A 16,045-nucleotide genomic window follows, 5' to 3' on the forward strand; every position below is an offset into this window, starting at 1 on the left:
CGACGCAGGCGGTGTCTGTTACACAAAGTTTCGGGATGGAAATGAAAGTGCGGGCGGGTGAAGATCCGAGCTGCCAGATTCCGATAAGCCACACAGATGGCAGATGTTGCCAAGACGACAAAATTTATCTGCAGCAGAGAGGAAATGTGGAATTTCGGCACGGCGCGCGCTGTGATTTGGAGTTTAATACACACGTGTGGCTTTTGATTGTCGGAAAGCGTTAATGTTTCTGGATTTCTGGCTGGAAGCTGGAGAATTTCAGCGGACGGCTTGTTCACCTGCAGGTTGTTTGAGGTAACAGATGAACTCCTGTTGAACGTGCAAGACCAGGAACAGAGACGCAAACATTGAACCTCTTCAGCAAGGTCATCAAGTTCACATCAAACTAAACTGGTAACAACTGAAGTCTTTTTAAACCAGTGGGACTTTGTTCTGAGCAGAAATGTCCTCATCAAACTTTCGTGCTTAAGGATTTTAAATATTAGAGACTGAAGGTCCTCACTAGTAAATTTGCATATTAAATCAGGAGTATGATTGGCAGCGCTAAGACACGCCCCCTGGCTCTGATTGGCTGTTTCTGACTGAACGATGGCAGTAAAGACCACAGAACTCTATTTTCACAGATTGATGTTATGAAATCATGAGACAGCGACAGTTTTAACCAAAATGTAAATGTAAAAAGGCATCGTTTGTAAAAATGACACACTGCAGTTTTAAACTCACTTTTCATTCTGTATTAAAAATGTTTTCATTTAGCCGTGTTTTAATCAGCTGAAAGAAAACAAATCCTCATTACTGGATTAAGGAACCTTCCAATAATATTCTAATTTATTGAATGAGTCTCTACACTCAAGTATGAATACTATTACAAAACACTCTAGAAATGTATCCATAAACAGCCGAACATGAACAGACAGGTAGGAATTCAACCCCTCCAGTCTGTGGCTGCATTTTCTGAAATCATTTCATGTCGTCCGTTTCTCTGTCCAGATGAAACCACACATTTAGCTTAGCAAGCATCTCACTGTGCCAACTGAGGCATACAGGACGGCAGCTGAGCTGATGCTGATGTGTGTGAAAGGAAACTCGCAGAAAAGTTTCTGGTAGGAAATGTTGAACATTGGAGAAGTTTAAAGCTATGACTGTTCCTGCAAGGCACGGTGGGTTCAGTGTTTCTTTGGACGCAGCTTTAAACTAGTTTCCTCTAAACTTCAGTTCTACATGTTCTGTCGAACTCAGAGTGAGCAACTCAAAGCCCATCAGCAGGTCCTGATGGGAGTTTGAGGATGTTCACTGCAGAAACAAAATCTTATCAAGTATTTTTTTTCGTCTTGTTTCTTGTACAAATATCCTAGTGCACATGAAATAATACAACAGTTTCACTGGAATATTATTTCACATATGATGAGATCATTTCTCCTGGTAGTGCTACACTGGCGGTTGTGATTACCCAGAACACCCTGCACCATAGTTATCTCCAGTCCGGTTAGTGTTCATGTAAGCTTTCGAATCGCATCAGAGTTCACTTCAACCGAACAGAGACCTGGCTTTGATTGTAGGCGAACCAGAATTTGCGTTTTTGGCCCGCATGACCCGGACTTCCTACACCAAGTTTGATTAAAACGGACTATCCAGGGCTGGCCTGCCGTCTTGAAGGTGAGCCCTCACCTTTCGGTACAGTCTGTTCCAGCGGGTGAACAGGGCGTGCTTGCAGATGCGCGACGGCGTCCCTGAATCCCGTCGCCGTCCCGTCGCCGTGTTGACCACCTCTGGCTGCGCGTCGCCCAGGGTCCAGTTGATGCTGACGCACGTGGCCTTCCCCTGCTGCTGGTACTCAATGTTGCTCAGCCCTGTGGGGATGAAAAAACAAAAAACAAACAACTTTAATAGGAAGGCTTGGCTGTCATGACCAGACATGTGATCCATATGCGGATTTACCGTGGGAAAACAACCACGGAAAAATAAATAAATTAAAAAAAAGTAGAAACTTCTAAGTCAAATTTAGCAGGCGCTCAAACCTTCACTTTGTTGTTCGGTTTAACCTTCCTCCACCCTTGCTTCTCTCCGCCTGAGGCTAACAGCTCATGTTAAGTTTTGCAGCGCAGCAAAAAGTGGACCTGAGCGTTAAACAGTGTGGCTGTTACCATGGAGCTTTGATACACCCCCAGAGAGAGAGAAAAGGTTGAAAAAAAAAAAACAACACAACAAAAAAAACAGAGAGCTATCAATCAAGTACTCCATGCACTCCTTCCTTTGTGAGACAGCTTGTCTGCTCTCGTGTTGCTGCAGATATGCTGGCTCCGCTGTAAATATTAGCTCCATTCAGAAATATCAGCTGCTACACCATTACTGTGTTCTCTGCCCGTTTCTCTGAAATAATTAATCTCTCCAGCAAAGAACAGGCAGAGAACAGGAGAAGGGGAGTGGAGAAAATGAGCTCCAGCCAAGACAAGGAGCAACAGATCTGAAATCTACTCATTAGTTTTAATTACGCTGGCATTTTATTTCCAAGTACAAACTAAAAACAACATTCTGAAGATGTATGGAAGTTATACAACACATGCAAATTAAGGCCATTTTCAGTACCTAGCTCCAAGCAAATAGAGTTCTGCGTTGACATATGGCAGCTTGTGGGCTGGATGAAACATGGCCGACTGCTAACAAGAAACAAAACCGGTCGCCACGCCAAGAGATGGCAAACAGGCACAGATTAATGTTCCAGAGATTTGTTCCTCCTTTCTTTCTGCTGAGCTTCTTGTAATGCTGTAATTCGGAGCCGTGAACTAAAGTATTATTTTTCTTCTTCATACAAAATAATTTGGTTGTTCTGTCAAGAGTTGAATCAAGATAAATCAAAGTTAATGTAGCTAGTGTCAAATGTATATGAAACTACTCACAACTAACAAAAACTATGATATTATTATACATTTACCTGTGCTTTTATTATATTATTTTGTTTATGCCAAAATTATTTTCTGGGTCAGGAGGTGAAGTGTCTCACATCAAGGCCCAGACTGACCACCAGAGCCAGATCAGGGTTTCTGCAGGTTTCACCAACTCCAATTTAAGACTTTTAAAGACCTTCTTAAGATTGCAACGAATGAACATTAAAAGATCTCCTTTCATTATTAACAAGCTTTATTCAGTCATTGCCTGTTGCATAGCCCATGTCTAGACTGCAGTTGGCCTCAGGAGTAGGTTCAGCTTCTTGGTTCTGGTAGTTTGGTCTGGATTTTCAGACTTTTGATGCCAGCTTAGATTGCAACTAGCATCCACTGGGTCGGCAAAAGACATGAGTCAGTGGTGAAGCCGAACATGTGATGAATTTGCACTTAACCATGATGGCCTCCAAAAAAAATAAAAAAATAATTAAAAGCTAGCATACTAGCTATCAAGGTATATTAGGAGCAAGTTGGCAATAGCTGCAACCACCTTCAGGCACAGAATGCAATGAGCAATACAGAGGTGGACGTGTGTGATTTAAACGTATTTAAGACGCATTAAAACATTTTAAGAATGAGAACCCCCTACAAATGGTTCACCCTTCCCCTGGACTATATTTCTCAGTAAAAGGTTCTGAATGTTAGTCTTGACTGTGATATGAGCAAGCTAACATCTCTGGATGTTTTCTGAATAACATCTTGACTGCTTCTTTCCCATCTCCAATGGGAGGAAGAGAGAGAGAGAGAGAGAGAAAAAAAAACTACAGAAAACCAGAAATGTGCTCTCCCACAATCCCTCGCAGCATCAACATTAGACGCCTTGTGGCCTTTCACATTATGCCCGTCCATGTACCGTCTTTGCAAAGGGACAGCTGCGAGGATTTCAGTTTGATTTCCAACCCAGTTATTTATTGTAACATGCTGTGTTAAGGTGAACCTTTTTCCGCAGCCGGCTTCTTTAACGGGTTGGCAACAAATGCCTCTGATCTCATCATCTGACAGGCAGCTTGTTACAACACAAAACCGGAACTACAATGCCTCAGCACACGCCTGCAGATCATCCCCCCACCCCTTCCCCGTTTCCACGCTCGTCTTCCATTCACCAGCCTCACCTCTTCTTTTTCCTCCGCTCCACAGAGCTGGATGAATCACCTGCCACAGGAACAATCCTCAGAGTCTCTTATTACCCATCGTTCTCCTCTCTTGTGCAGATGCACCTCTTTGAACAAAAGAGCCCCCTATCCATCGTGCCTTCTTGCCTTCCCTCTCGCTCCATTCACGGCTCATTTCATCCATTCAATGGCCTTGACTCCTGTGTTTCTGTAATAGCCAATTTGATTTTTCCCTTCAATGAAGACTTGATCAATGTCTCCACTGGGAGGATGCTTGGCAGAGTGAGAGAAGCTCAATGGGAGCATCTACATATAGGATGTTTTATTTTTTAAAACCATGCATGTGGTTTCATATTTGATACTACAGGTAGCAGCTTTGTGTGCTTGAAGCAACAAGTTTTATAGAAACTGTAGATTTTCAATGAGTATGTTGAGATCAGGGTAAGGAATAAGAATTTTCTTCAAGGTGATAAATTCAAAGGGTCACTACACGCCTTCAGGGAAACACCAAGAGCAGTGGAAAGTTGAATTTCTTTTTTTTTTGGATTGATTGTTGTTTAAAGCGGACTTTGATGGAGGCTCGCCCTTTAATGAAAGTAAAACAAAAAGCAAAAATCCATGTAGCCTCTGTGCTGCTACTTAGATGACATTAGAATTTAATGAGTAATTGATTTTAAGCGATGTTTTCATTTCCTCCTAAAGCGAAAAAGTTCAGAAGTCTTCTGATGTTTTCCCCAATAAGCTCCGTTTTCTATCAAAACGTACTAAAGCGAGTCCAGCTCCGACAATCTGAATCAAACATTAATAACTGAATAATCGTTAATAATGCTGCTACTTTGATTCCCTTTATCCCCCACAAAAAAAAAAAAAAAAAAAAAAAGAACAAAAAACAAAACAAAACCACAAAGTCCCCGTTTGTGTTTGTTGAACAGTCAAGGACAAGCCGGTCGATCTATCGATGTGTTTGGGAGTTTAGCCCTCGGGGTTCAGGTGGAGCTGCTTTGGCTGTTTGCGATAAGAGCGGCCCCGGCGATCTCCTGGACGTTCCTCTGGGGGCCATGCTTTTAAATAAAGCAGGGGGAGGAGGTTGGACTCATCAGAGTCAACGTTGGGGTGATGGAGGAGCGCAGAGGAAGGTTGAGGTGCGTGGAGATCTGAAGGCAAGCAAACATCCGTCTTCCCTTCTTTTCCGTCCTCCCACCCTTCGCTGTCCGGGGCTCCCTTCAGATTGAATGGCTGACTGATAAGAGGTCTGATTGCATTGATTTGGTGTAGGCCTGTCTCCCCTGTCTGTCCATCTCATTCCCTTCCCTCACCCTTGTGCTCTTCAATAGGCTTTTGCCACTCAAAGCACAGGAGTTGCAGAGATCTGACAGATCCAGACACAAGGAGAACAGAATCGCTTTAAAACATGTCAAACGGGGAGAGGACCCCACAAAACAGCCGCACTTCCCAAAGAGGCTAGCAGAAACCTTATACGAGATAAATAATAAAAAAAACTTTTTTTCCCCATTTTGTTACCCATTTCTATTAATTTGCTTTTATTAGGTTTTCGTAGGCAACTAGATTAAATTCGCACCATATTGATCGAGAAACGTCTTTTCTTCCTGTTAGTAATGACGGCCAATACAAGTGTAGATGGGGAAGGAGAACAGTAGAGCTCGCTTCATATCCATACAGAGTCTCTGACATGATTTAAAGTGCTTCCCTGTTTGTGACTGTCGCTGCCTTTGTTCTTATCAATGATCCCCCAGAAACCAAACGTTGCCCTACATCTCTCCGCTCGTCTGTCACGCCACCTCGCCGACCGGCCTAGATCTGACGTGATGGCTGACGCCGTTGCTACAAGTTGGGTGTCATTCAGATCGTCTGCCAGCATTCATCTTTCCCACAAACAGAAGCCTCGGGTCTCGACGGAGCCCGGGACGCTGACTTGCCAGACGACATCTAAGCTGTTGCTTTTCAGGCTTGGAACAATGACAGTGTGGAGCGACAGTGGAACACGAGTTCGTGAAGCGTTTGTGGGCCGGGTGTAAGAAATGATCTGATGTGGCGCGCTTAGCTTGAAGATGAGTCATACTTTTCGTGAAGAATCTTGTATACATGTCAAAATCTTCAGGTTAGGAGCAGGAAGCTGATGCTAATTCATTAAGACGGAATATTGAGGATCTGAGCAGGTGCTGAATTGTCACGGTTGTGCTTGATAACTATTGTTATGTTACTCCGAGCCGTCATTCGCCAACAGCGATGTTTAGTCTATCCAGGTGCATTTCTTATTAAAAAGGTAATAACTAGGGATTATTGGCAAACATATTTGTAGTAACAGACAAAATGTTTTTAATGTGCAGAAACTATGAAATAAACATCTTCAAGCGGCCATATTGCTAATAAAACTAGCATTCAGGTAAACTACCAAAGTGACACCTAGCTAACTATATCAATAGCAGTCTTTACATACTAGCATCAGTGACAGTCTAGATTCCCAAAATACTTCAATGTAACATCTTGTTTTGTTGAATAAATAACCAATGATACAATTACAGACTCTATAAATCCCCGCTGGTGCTCTGAAGCCCTACCCCTCCTCAGTCCCACCCAGTTACCACATTAGCATGTTCCAGTACTAGCTTGGTCTGAGAACATTGAGGATTGATTAACAAAAGAAACAAAAACGGCTGATTTTTGTTTTGGGTCTTTTTTGTCATCACCTCCAAGTTGTCATTAGCACACCATGGTGACAAATCTTTAGAAACAATAGAAGTGTTAAAGTCACACGATCAAACTTTAGCTTCCTGTTGTAGGCGTTATTGGGTTGCTTTTAGCTTACAAATCTAATGTGTTTATAAAAATAAAGCAGAAAATCAATGTTTCTGGTTTTACATGGCCTGGCTGTTCTATGCTGTGATTCATACAGATGGTTTGCTGGAAGAGCAGACTCTGTTAAAGTTTCAAACGATTTGATCAGATTGTACCCAATCGCTAATGTTTGGTGATGAATGCAATGCGATGAAGGTTACCAGATATTGCTGTCGCTGTAAACAACCTCATAGGGAGTACAGGGCATGGCAACTTTGCAAGTAATAAAATGTAACATGCACTTTTCTTGCCCTGACTTTAATCGCTCAATATGTGGAAGCGTGGCCAACACAGACTGACCGGCTTTGTCCACCTCCTCCGCTGCTAATGCTGAAACGAAACCCTAAACCTTATAATACAATTCAAAAACAGCACAGAAATTTGACGCAATCATTCACAACTTCTTCTGTTTGCCGATTGGTCCGGCTGAAAATCTACCAGAGAAATCAAGCTCAATGGGAGAAATTCCACAGGGAGCACTGACGGGAGATGACAATTGAGCAGAATTGCATAGCAAGGTAATGGCCAGGCTTTATAGGAAACTGATGTAAAATACAGTCCTATTTACAACATAACTTCATCAACAACAATATGTCCTAAATGGTACCAGTATAAAAGTTTCCCTATGCCGCCAAATCTGAACAGAGGTCAAATAATAATTAGCCGTACCACTTAGCAGAGGTTGGCTGCGTCTATATGTGGCTGGTAGAGGGCCCAGGCGCTCCTGCCGCTGGGTCAGAACTCTGCTCAGATGACCAGTGTGGCGCAGGCTTCCCACAGTGATGCTGTGCAGGTACACCGGATCCACAAAGTGACTCAGCAGTGCCCCCTGCAGGCCCAAGACATTCCACCTGAGAGAAGGAGAAAAGCAAGATGAGGCGTCAGACGAGGAGACAGGACTGGATGACGGAAGACAGACAGACAGACAGCTGTGAGCGCCTCGATGACAGGCAGAGACAATTTGATCATTATCTGGATGTGGGACGTGATGAATTACAGCCACTGGTTGGGTACACACACACGCATCCCCAAAACATCATCGCCAAAAACAACACAGCCAAAGGTCAGTACATCAGCACTCATTACATGGAACAACACATTACCATGTGTGCATTCATCAGTGCCATGGAGGTTAATGCACTGCAGGAGAGCCGCCGTCGATTGCTCGGCGCAAGCGCCAATCACCTTCAGTTTTGTTCAGGAAGCCTCACGCGCGACACAAATAACTCCACAGCCAGCTGGTCGCGTGCCACCTACCGTGGAAACCCTCTCCCATTTAACCAGCAGATGCTAATTTGAGGGTGGAAAATGATAATTACTGTGTTTATTACCATTCCCGCCATTTATCGGGGTAGAGGAGGTCTGCTGTTTTACCTGAGCTCCCGACGTTACGCAGCTAATTTCTTTACATTGTTCTTTTTGTTAATCAATGCCTCCTCTTTTTTTTTTTTTTTTTTCGTAGATGCAATTATGGAGCCCCGCTTGTCTCTCCCCCCCCTCTTCTCCGGCACCCGCCGTCTTAATAATCACTCATTACAGCTGCTTTTGCTTTCCAAGCAGTCAATTAACATCAACGGCTTTCTGGGAAAAAAAATCGCTAAGCGGCTGAGAGTCTGCATCCGCTTTACCTGCAATCTGTCGCTAAGATCTGCCTTTCCCTCCCAAAAAGAAAAAAATAGAGGCGCTTTGTTTGAAACGCCAACACATACGCATCCTAAGTGCTCCGATGACGCTAAAAAAAAAAAAAAAAAAAAAGTAGTTTGGGTTGAAATATTAATTCGCTGCGAATGCAACACAGTGAATCTGAGACATCTTCTAATCTCATGCAAGAAAAGACAGCCATCTGGCTCGGGAAGAGACCTTCTTCCTCTCCTCCTCTCCCTCCTCCAGTAAATGCCGAGCCATTAAAGTAATGTGTTCATCTGCATAAAACCGCAGTGAAATTGAGAACATCATCGTTATATGAAAGCCATTTAGGCCCCTCAATTAAATCCAGCTGTCACCTTCAAATCAAATATTTGCAAAAGTGTCTTCGCTGGGCACCGCTTAAGAAAACAACAGCGGCTGAGATGGCGAGAGCTGGTTCCTTTCTTTTTTTGGTCGTCGGGGATCTCTAATGTCCCCTCTGGTCGAAGCTGGAATAACTATAATAAAGTGCGGGAAGTAAAAGGGAGTGAGGAAATAAAATAAAAAGTAATGGGAGGTTGCGCAATGAGCGGGACAGAGGACAAAAAGAGTAACCAGAACGGGGGGGGGATCACTTCCAGATTGCAGCAGAGAGCCGGAGAGAGCGGCCCTAAGCTGCTCTCAGTTCCGCCCTCCTCGCCTGACCTTGATAAACCGGCCCTCGGTGACCCGCTCACTTTAACGGCAACCACTGATCATTTACAGCTATTAAAAGAAAAAAAAAAAAAGAAAAAAGAGGAAGAGGAAGCTGTGGAGCAAAGAGAGCATGTCTGCCGTCTTCTCCAGGCGGGGAGGAGGGTGAAGGGTGGAGGCAGGGATGAAAGGCAGGATGTCCCCCCTCACTCTGTTTTTTTGTAAAGTAATTGCTTTCACCCTTGTTGGTGACCTGGGTAGATTTAATCACACCGTCGCCAACCCCGGCCCACTGAATCAAATTGGTCACATTAACAGCGGCGACACAGGAGAGGGGTTCACCTCCACTCCTAACCGTCTTCTGCATCATTTTGCTCCGTTTCTACCAGTCCTTTCTCTCTGTCACACACACACACACCCACACACACACACCGCTGCAACTCAGCTGTCGTTCTGTATGGCTCGGTTGGCACAGTGAGATGCTTACGAAGCTAAATTCATGGTTTCAGCTCATGAAGAGGCCACATCTTGGCAAAGAAACTTAGCAACAAAAAAAAAAAAAAAAACTGATTTCAGACAATTCAGAACAAGAACAACCACAGCCTGGGTGTGTGGGCTCCCTGCCAGTGGGGGTTGCAAACTTTAGTTTTCTAGATGCACTATTACAGCGTGTTCAGAAAGTAATTATGCCCAGTAAAACTTTTTCACTTTTTGTTGCCTTGCAAAACCACAAACTTCAAAGTTTTTCCATTGAGCCTTTTTTTTTTTGGGTAAAGTAATGCATATTTGGAATGTACAAGAAAACTTGATACATCATTTTCCGGTTGTTTAATAAATAGTAATCTTTGTGCAGGAATTGATACCCCTAAATAAAAATTTAGAGCAGCCAGTTCAGAAGTCACCTAATCGATAAACTTGAGTAAAAAGGAATATGCAGCATGGTTTGGAAGACATTATGAAAAATTATATATATATGATGAACCTGAACACCCCATCTCCACACAGTGGTGCCACAATCATCCTGTGGGTTTGTTTTTCAACAAATTACTAGGACGCTTATTGCAGGTTATGAGATATGCAGGAGATCCATTCCACTCATTTCCCTTTAACATTTTGATTTTGTACCCAACTCAAACAGTCAAGTTTATTTGTATAGCTCATTTCAGCAACGAGACAGTTCAAAATGCTTTGCGTCACAAAAACATAATGCAGTAAAGGGTTGCAAAAGAAGCAACAAATATTACAATTTGTCAAATGCCATTCTCAAGCAAATATACATTCAATATATTGATCGATGTTCTAGTTATTATGAGTCTAAAGCGACTAAACAGCTGGGTTTTTAGTCTTGATTTAAAAGTTCTCAGTGTTCCAGCTGTTTTGCAGTTTTCTGAAAGTTTGTCCCAGATTTGTGGTGTATAGAAGCTGAATGCTGCTTCTCCAGGTTTGGTAATGGTTTTGCAAAGCAGAACCAGAACCAGAAGACCCAATTGGTCTGGAAGGTTGGTACAACAGCAGCAGATCTTTAATGCATCTTAGTGCCAATCCGTTCAGCGATTTATAAACCAACAGAAGTAAAAGTCTTAGACAAGACAACAAAGTTGTCACAGATTGTTGGAGGTTATTATGAATATATCTAGTCATGTATCTCTGAATGTGTCTTAATCAGTTAGCACCTCTAACTGCGTTTCATCGCATCAAATAGACTGCAACCTCAGAAATGATGCAACTTTGCATATGAGTGACTGTAAATGAGCCATCGTCAATCACTGATGATTTATTGTGTCTATAAACTATATACACTTCATACATTTTAAAATTTTACTCATTGCAAGTATTTAAGAAGTGCCTAAGCAAAAACAGTCCACAAAACCTTCTGTTTGAGTGAGCTACTTGTTAGAATATAGAGGCCAACTCTGTGACCAGCATGATGGCGAGTAAAGAGTTAACGCTACAGATTTAGAGATCGTAGGAAAGCCACGATTAATACACTCATTCATTAGAATAGGATCACCAAATTCAGACACATATGGGAAATCAATACAAGCACTACCTAGACTAGCATGCTTCCTGGACACATGCGCAGAGAAATGGATTAGGTAAATATCAGAAAGTCTCGGCTCGGCTTTCAGAAAGCCCGTTTTAAAATGCCTCATTCTGCTAAATCTCTGCTCTTCATGAAGAAGGTAATCTTCTAATAAAGTTAACCTTTCCACCACTCGGGTTACCCGTCTTTGTTTAAGCGCGCCAGAAATTTCTTGGGTGATTGAATGCTGAAGGTTCTCATATATATAGAAATGAGCCCCAGTGAGTAAAAATAGTCATCGCAAATAGAAAATTAGATTGTGACTTTTGTAAAATAAGTTAAAATAGATAGAAGTAAGCAGAGCAGTATCATACAAGCCAATATTACCACTTTTATTTACAAGTAAACGTCTCTGGATTCATTGAAAAAGAGTGTGTACAAAATAGAAATGAGGCCTTAAAACTCAGAAATAAGAATTTCCTCTAGAAGACGTTTTTGTATCTCCTCTACTGAGCCGAGTCAATAGTTAATAAATTGAATTTCATGTTTGAGCTAGAAAACTCATTAACTTTTAATTGCAAAAAAATAAAAAGTAATATTACATTTAATCAGAATTACAGGATAAACATTTGACTGCAGTGGCATTGTTTGCTGATGTATTAAACTCTGGATTGTGTAGTCCTGTCACAACTCCATCAATAATGCATGTAAAATGAGCACATATGTATTCAATCAGCGCCAAAGTTCAGTTCAACCAAGCCAAGACAGAGGTTTGTAGGAGGGACAGAGTTTGCTTTGCTGGTCTGCATCAGAGTCCGATTATACATTCACACCTCCCCCAAATAAACCGGAGTTTCTGAGCAAAAAAGCTGGAGTTTGATTAAACTGGACTAAACAGGGATAGTGCGAATGCACCCTGAAAAGCTAATGCTTCAGCGGCTCTGTCGTCTGCACCAACAGCCGTCTGAGCGCATCGTACAAAGCAGGTCACATGACACAGACGGGAAGCTGCATCAGTAATCCAGTCCCCATTACTGTGCTAGGATCCTTTTAACAGAGGAAAAGAGGAAAGAAAAACCCCAACCTTTGCAAGATCAACAAAGTAGCGTGCATAGACTATAATACAGTTTTGAAAACTGTGCAAATGCAGTGAATAAAAAAAAAATAATAATAATAATACAGCTGCACAACTCACTGTATGTGCAGCTGACATGAGATCACAGACAGCAGACCTAAAATAATGAAGTTAGTCAGCGATTCAGATGCTGGTCATGTTAGATCAGAGCAAAGCTACTCAGTCTGAAGCTTTAACTCCAGGTGGGTCATGTGACAGCACTGACCTGGTGATCTTGTCTGTGCACGACATGGTGATGAGCTGCTCCCCCTGTAGAATGCCATCCCATGTCTGGACGGGCCCACGGCATCGCAGAGGAACCGTCCCTTCACCAGACTCGATTTTGGTCCGCAGGTGGCTTCGATGCTTCCTCATAAGGTGTCTGCTGCTGTGTACTTGACAGGAGGGAAATAAGAACAGGTCAGTTTAAGTAGGCTCTGTCTGAATAGGGGAAAAAGAAAAAAAAAAAAAAAAGTTGTTTAATCAAATCGTCCTATTTTATCTTTGAGCTGTCATGTCTCTTCATGGGAGAGTGCAAAGCTAAGGGACCTCGTTAGGGTCTTGTACTGTTAGTAAAGGTCCAAAGTACTTGAATACATAAAAGGAAGAGAACATTCGTGATGAACTGGTGAGAGTTGCTCATATTTTTTAGGTCCAGTCAGTGTTAGGTTTACAAGATCTTTTCATCTGCATCCTTCAGGATTTGCTCTGAAATCATGTACTTTAGTTTTACTTACTAACTGTCAGATCTCCGACTGAAAAACTACATCCCTGTCAAAAGAAATGAATAAATAAATAAATAGAAATGTTCCTGAAATGTACGCAAGAGAATTCCTCTTCATGTTTTAATAGCCTCAAATTTCTTAGGGCTTAAAGCACAGTTCCTCCCGTCGTTTTCCTCTCTTGCTATGTAGCTGCTCCTATGATCCGACAGAGACTAAAAATTAAGCTGGTAGCTTCCGGCTCTGAAATGTTTAAGAACAGTCGGTCAAAGGTGTCCTGAAATTTCATAATCTCTGTGAGCACCCTGAAGAACATTTATGAGGTTTAATGCCTAATATTTCTAAGGCTTCTCTGATGATGGTAGCGTCTTCACTCTCTCTTTCTCTGTACGAGTTTCCTGAATATTTCTCCATGAGGAGGATAGTAACGGACTCGGTTGCAGTTATGTGTGAGGAAAGATGTAAAACAGTCTTGACATAATAGTCAAGATTATTTTTCTAAATTTGCAGAACAAGCCAAAATTATAGGGATGCACGATATTATCAACATAGTATCATTATCGGCCGATATTAGCTATAGAATTTAATATTGGACATTCTGTCAAAGAAACTCACCGATATAAAAGGTGTTTTTCTATGACAAACCAGCAACAATGATGCCTGCAGCACAACGTCACATTTGCACGGTTTGAGTGTTGTCATTGTCTTAGAGGGCAAATGTCATGAATAAACGTGACATTAAACATTATGCAAGTTCAAAGTGCTCCATCATGTTCAGCCCCCTTCTTATCATTTGGTAGCAGGCTAAATTGACAAAGACTATACCGTATTTTAAGTCCACAACAGAGAAAGCCATATAGTTTCAGTGAGTAGATACAGAAAAAAAAAAGAAAAAATATCGGTATTGGTATCGGTTATCAGCCAAATGAGTTTTTAGTATATTGGCATATCGGATATCAACCAAAAATAAAATATCATGCATCCCTAGAAAGTTATCTTAACTAATTAACAATTCATTTTCAGTAAATGAGACAAGAATATGCTTTTATCTTTCACACTGTGGTGGAATGAATGAATGTCTGGCTTCTTACGTTCACTTGTAATTTCATAAGGCGAGTTGAGCCTCCCGTCCCCACATGGCGAGGTGCTGATGTACATGTGGAAATGGACATTGTCTCTCAACCTGTAGCTCTGCTCTTTGTGGCGGACGAATATCGACTCCTCCCAGTCCTCCAGCCTTTTACTTCAGGAACCAAAACAAAAAAGAAAAAGAGAATGAGAAAAAGCAACAAAAGTGAGGAAGACTGATGAGAAAGGTGGCACTATTCATCACAGCACAGGAAATAGATTTCCACTTCCTCCACCCACACCCCCTCTAAAATGATGAAGAGAAGCAGAGACAGAGAGGGATGGACACAGGCTCACATTCTGACCGCAGCCTATTTTACTCATGTCAAAGTCCTGAACATTACTCAGGTTCAGACTGCATACTTTCAAAATTATCACACTGTGATCCTTTAGATCAATAACCTACGGGTCCTGACGTTAAAACCCAACAAAAGGGACAACATTGATTTATAATTGTTCAAATAATCAGTAAGTTCAGTTTCAAAAGTAGCATAGAAGGATCTTTAGTGCAATAATATCAAAATAAAAGATTGAATTGCCATGTTGTGAATGAAACAGTTGAACTTGATAAACAAAAACATTTAGCATCACAGTTGACTGTCGATTTTTTTGGTAGTGTGGTGGGATGGTGTTCCACCCTCCCAACTACACACACCAGGTGTAGCGACTGATTGGTGGGCGGGGCAGATAGCTTTAAAGCTGAGCAGTCCGCTGCGAGGTGCGTGTGCCTTGTTTCCTTACTGTATGTTGGCTGCCCAAGTGGCTGGTGTGCTCGATCCACTCATCCAAAATAGTAAGTGCCATTTTTGCCATCTGGGCTGGGATTGTTGTCGGGTTCTGGTGCAATACCTGCCGTGCGTTTCCGCAGCGTTGCGCAGCTGGCGTTGGCGGCTGCAGTTGGAGGTTGGTGCGGCGAGCGGCTTCCATCCAGCCCTCGCCTGCTGATCCGCTCCCTCCCTGGTTGGCTGTGTCACCACATCTGGGTAAGCTACCTGCTTAGAATTTAATTTATTTTACCTGAATCCAGGGTTAACGAGTTTTCTAATTTAGGATTCTTCCGGAGTTGCAGCGCCTGCTGTCTTGTCTTGTCTTGCCGGTTTTGTTTGGGCCGCTCTCGACGGAGCCTGCTGACGTTTGGGCTGGCGGAACGAGCGGGGCACGACTCCTCTGGCCCCCCGTGAAAAGACATTAGAAGTCGGACAATGACAATTTGTCCCATCGTTTGCAGTGGTTGTGTTCTTTTCTTTGCCGTTTGTTTGTTTATTATTTAAATTACTAATTTGTTTGCTTTCCTTTGTTTTGATTTACTAATTTGTTTTCTTTTGCATTGCATGTTTTGTTTGTTCATTCATTTTGTTGGGAATAACTTAATTTGTCCTTATTTTGATGCCTTTTCCTTTTAGGGGCTGAGTAGTGGGCCTGAGGCCATGTTTTAAAGGAAAAATGTTTTAATGGAATTTGTTAATAAATCATTGTAGACTACTCCGTGCTCTGGTGCGTCTTGTGTAAAAAGATCAACCCCCTCTGCTGGTCACATTTGGCGCTGTGAGCAGGATGCACCATTGAACACGGACTTGTCTTTGTTTTGTCTTTGTTTTTTTGTGTGTGTGTTTAGGGTCTTAGCTGTGTTTTTATTCATGGTGTTGTAAGACAAGACAGCAGTAGCTATCCAAGGAAGACTTAACTGTGGGTTCAGGATTTATTTTCATTGTTTTTTTTCTCTCGCGTTTCCTTTTGGTAGTCTTCCCCTGTAGGTATGGAGGAGGTGGCAGGCCGCCCGGTGGATGGAGTTGGTCAGCAGAATGCGACGGTTGGAGGTTCGCTGGGCG

The 16,045-nt window shown here is 42.4% G+C and overlaps 1 protein-coding gene across 4 annotated transcripts in view; it reads right to left on the reverse strand.

Moving 5' to 3' along the window:
• adarb2 (adenosine deaminase RNA specific B2 (inactive)) overlaps positions 1 to 16,045 on the reverse strand; it is a 201,072-nt gene that overhangs the window by 6,457 nt on the left and 178,570 nt on the right. For all 4 annotated transcript variants that reach the window (XM_044104750.1, XM_044104749.1, XM_044104753.1 and 1 more), the window contains exons 6-9: positions 14,180 to 14,331; positions 12,593 to 12,761; positions 7,580 to 7,761; positions 1,669 to 1,850 (exon numbers count right to left, since the gene is read on the reverse strand). In XM_044104750.1, the coding sequence (XP_043960685.1) occupies positions 1,669 to 1,850; positions 7,580 to 7,761; positions 12,593 to 12,761; positions 14,180 to 14,331 (685 nt within the window). The remainder of the gene's footprint in view (positions 1 to 1,668; positions 1,851 to 7,579; positions 7,762 to 12,592; positions 12,762 to 14,179; positions 14,332 to 16,045) is intronic.

Source organism: Gambusia affinis, linkage group LG21 (assembly GCF_019740435.1).
Source record: "Gambusia affinis linkage group LG21, SWU_Gaff_1.0, whole genome shotgun sequence".
Taxonomy (NCBI): domain Eukaryota; kingdom Metazoa; phylum Chordata; class Actinopteri; order Cyprinodontiformes; family Poeciliidae; genus Gambusia; species Gambusia affinis.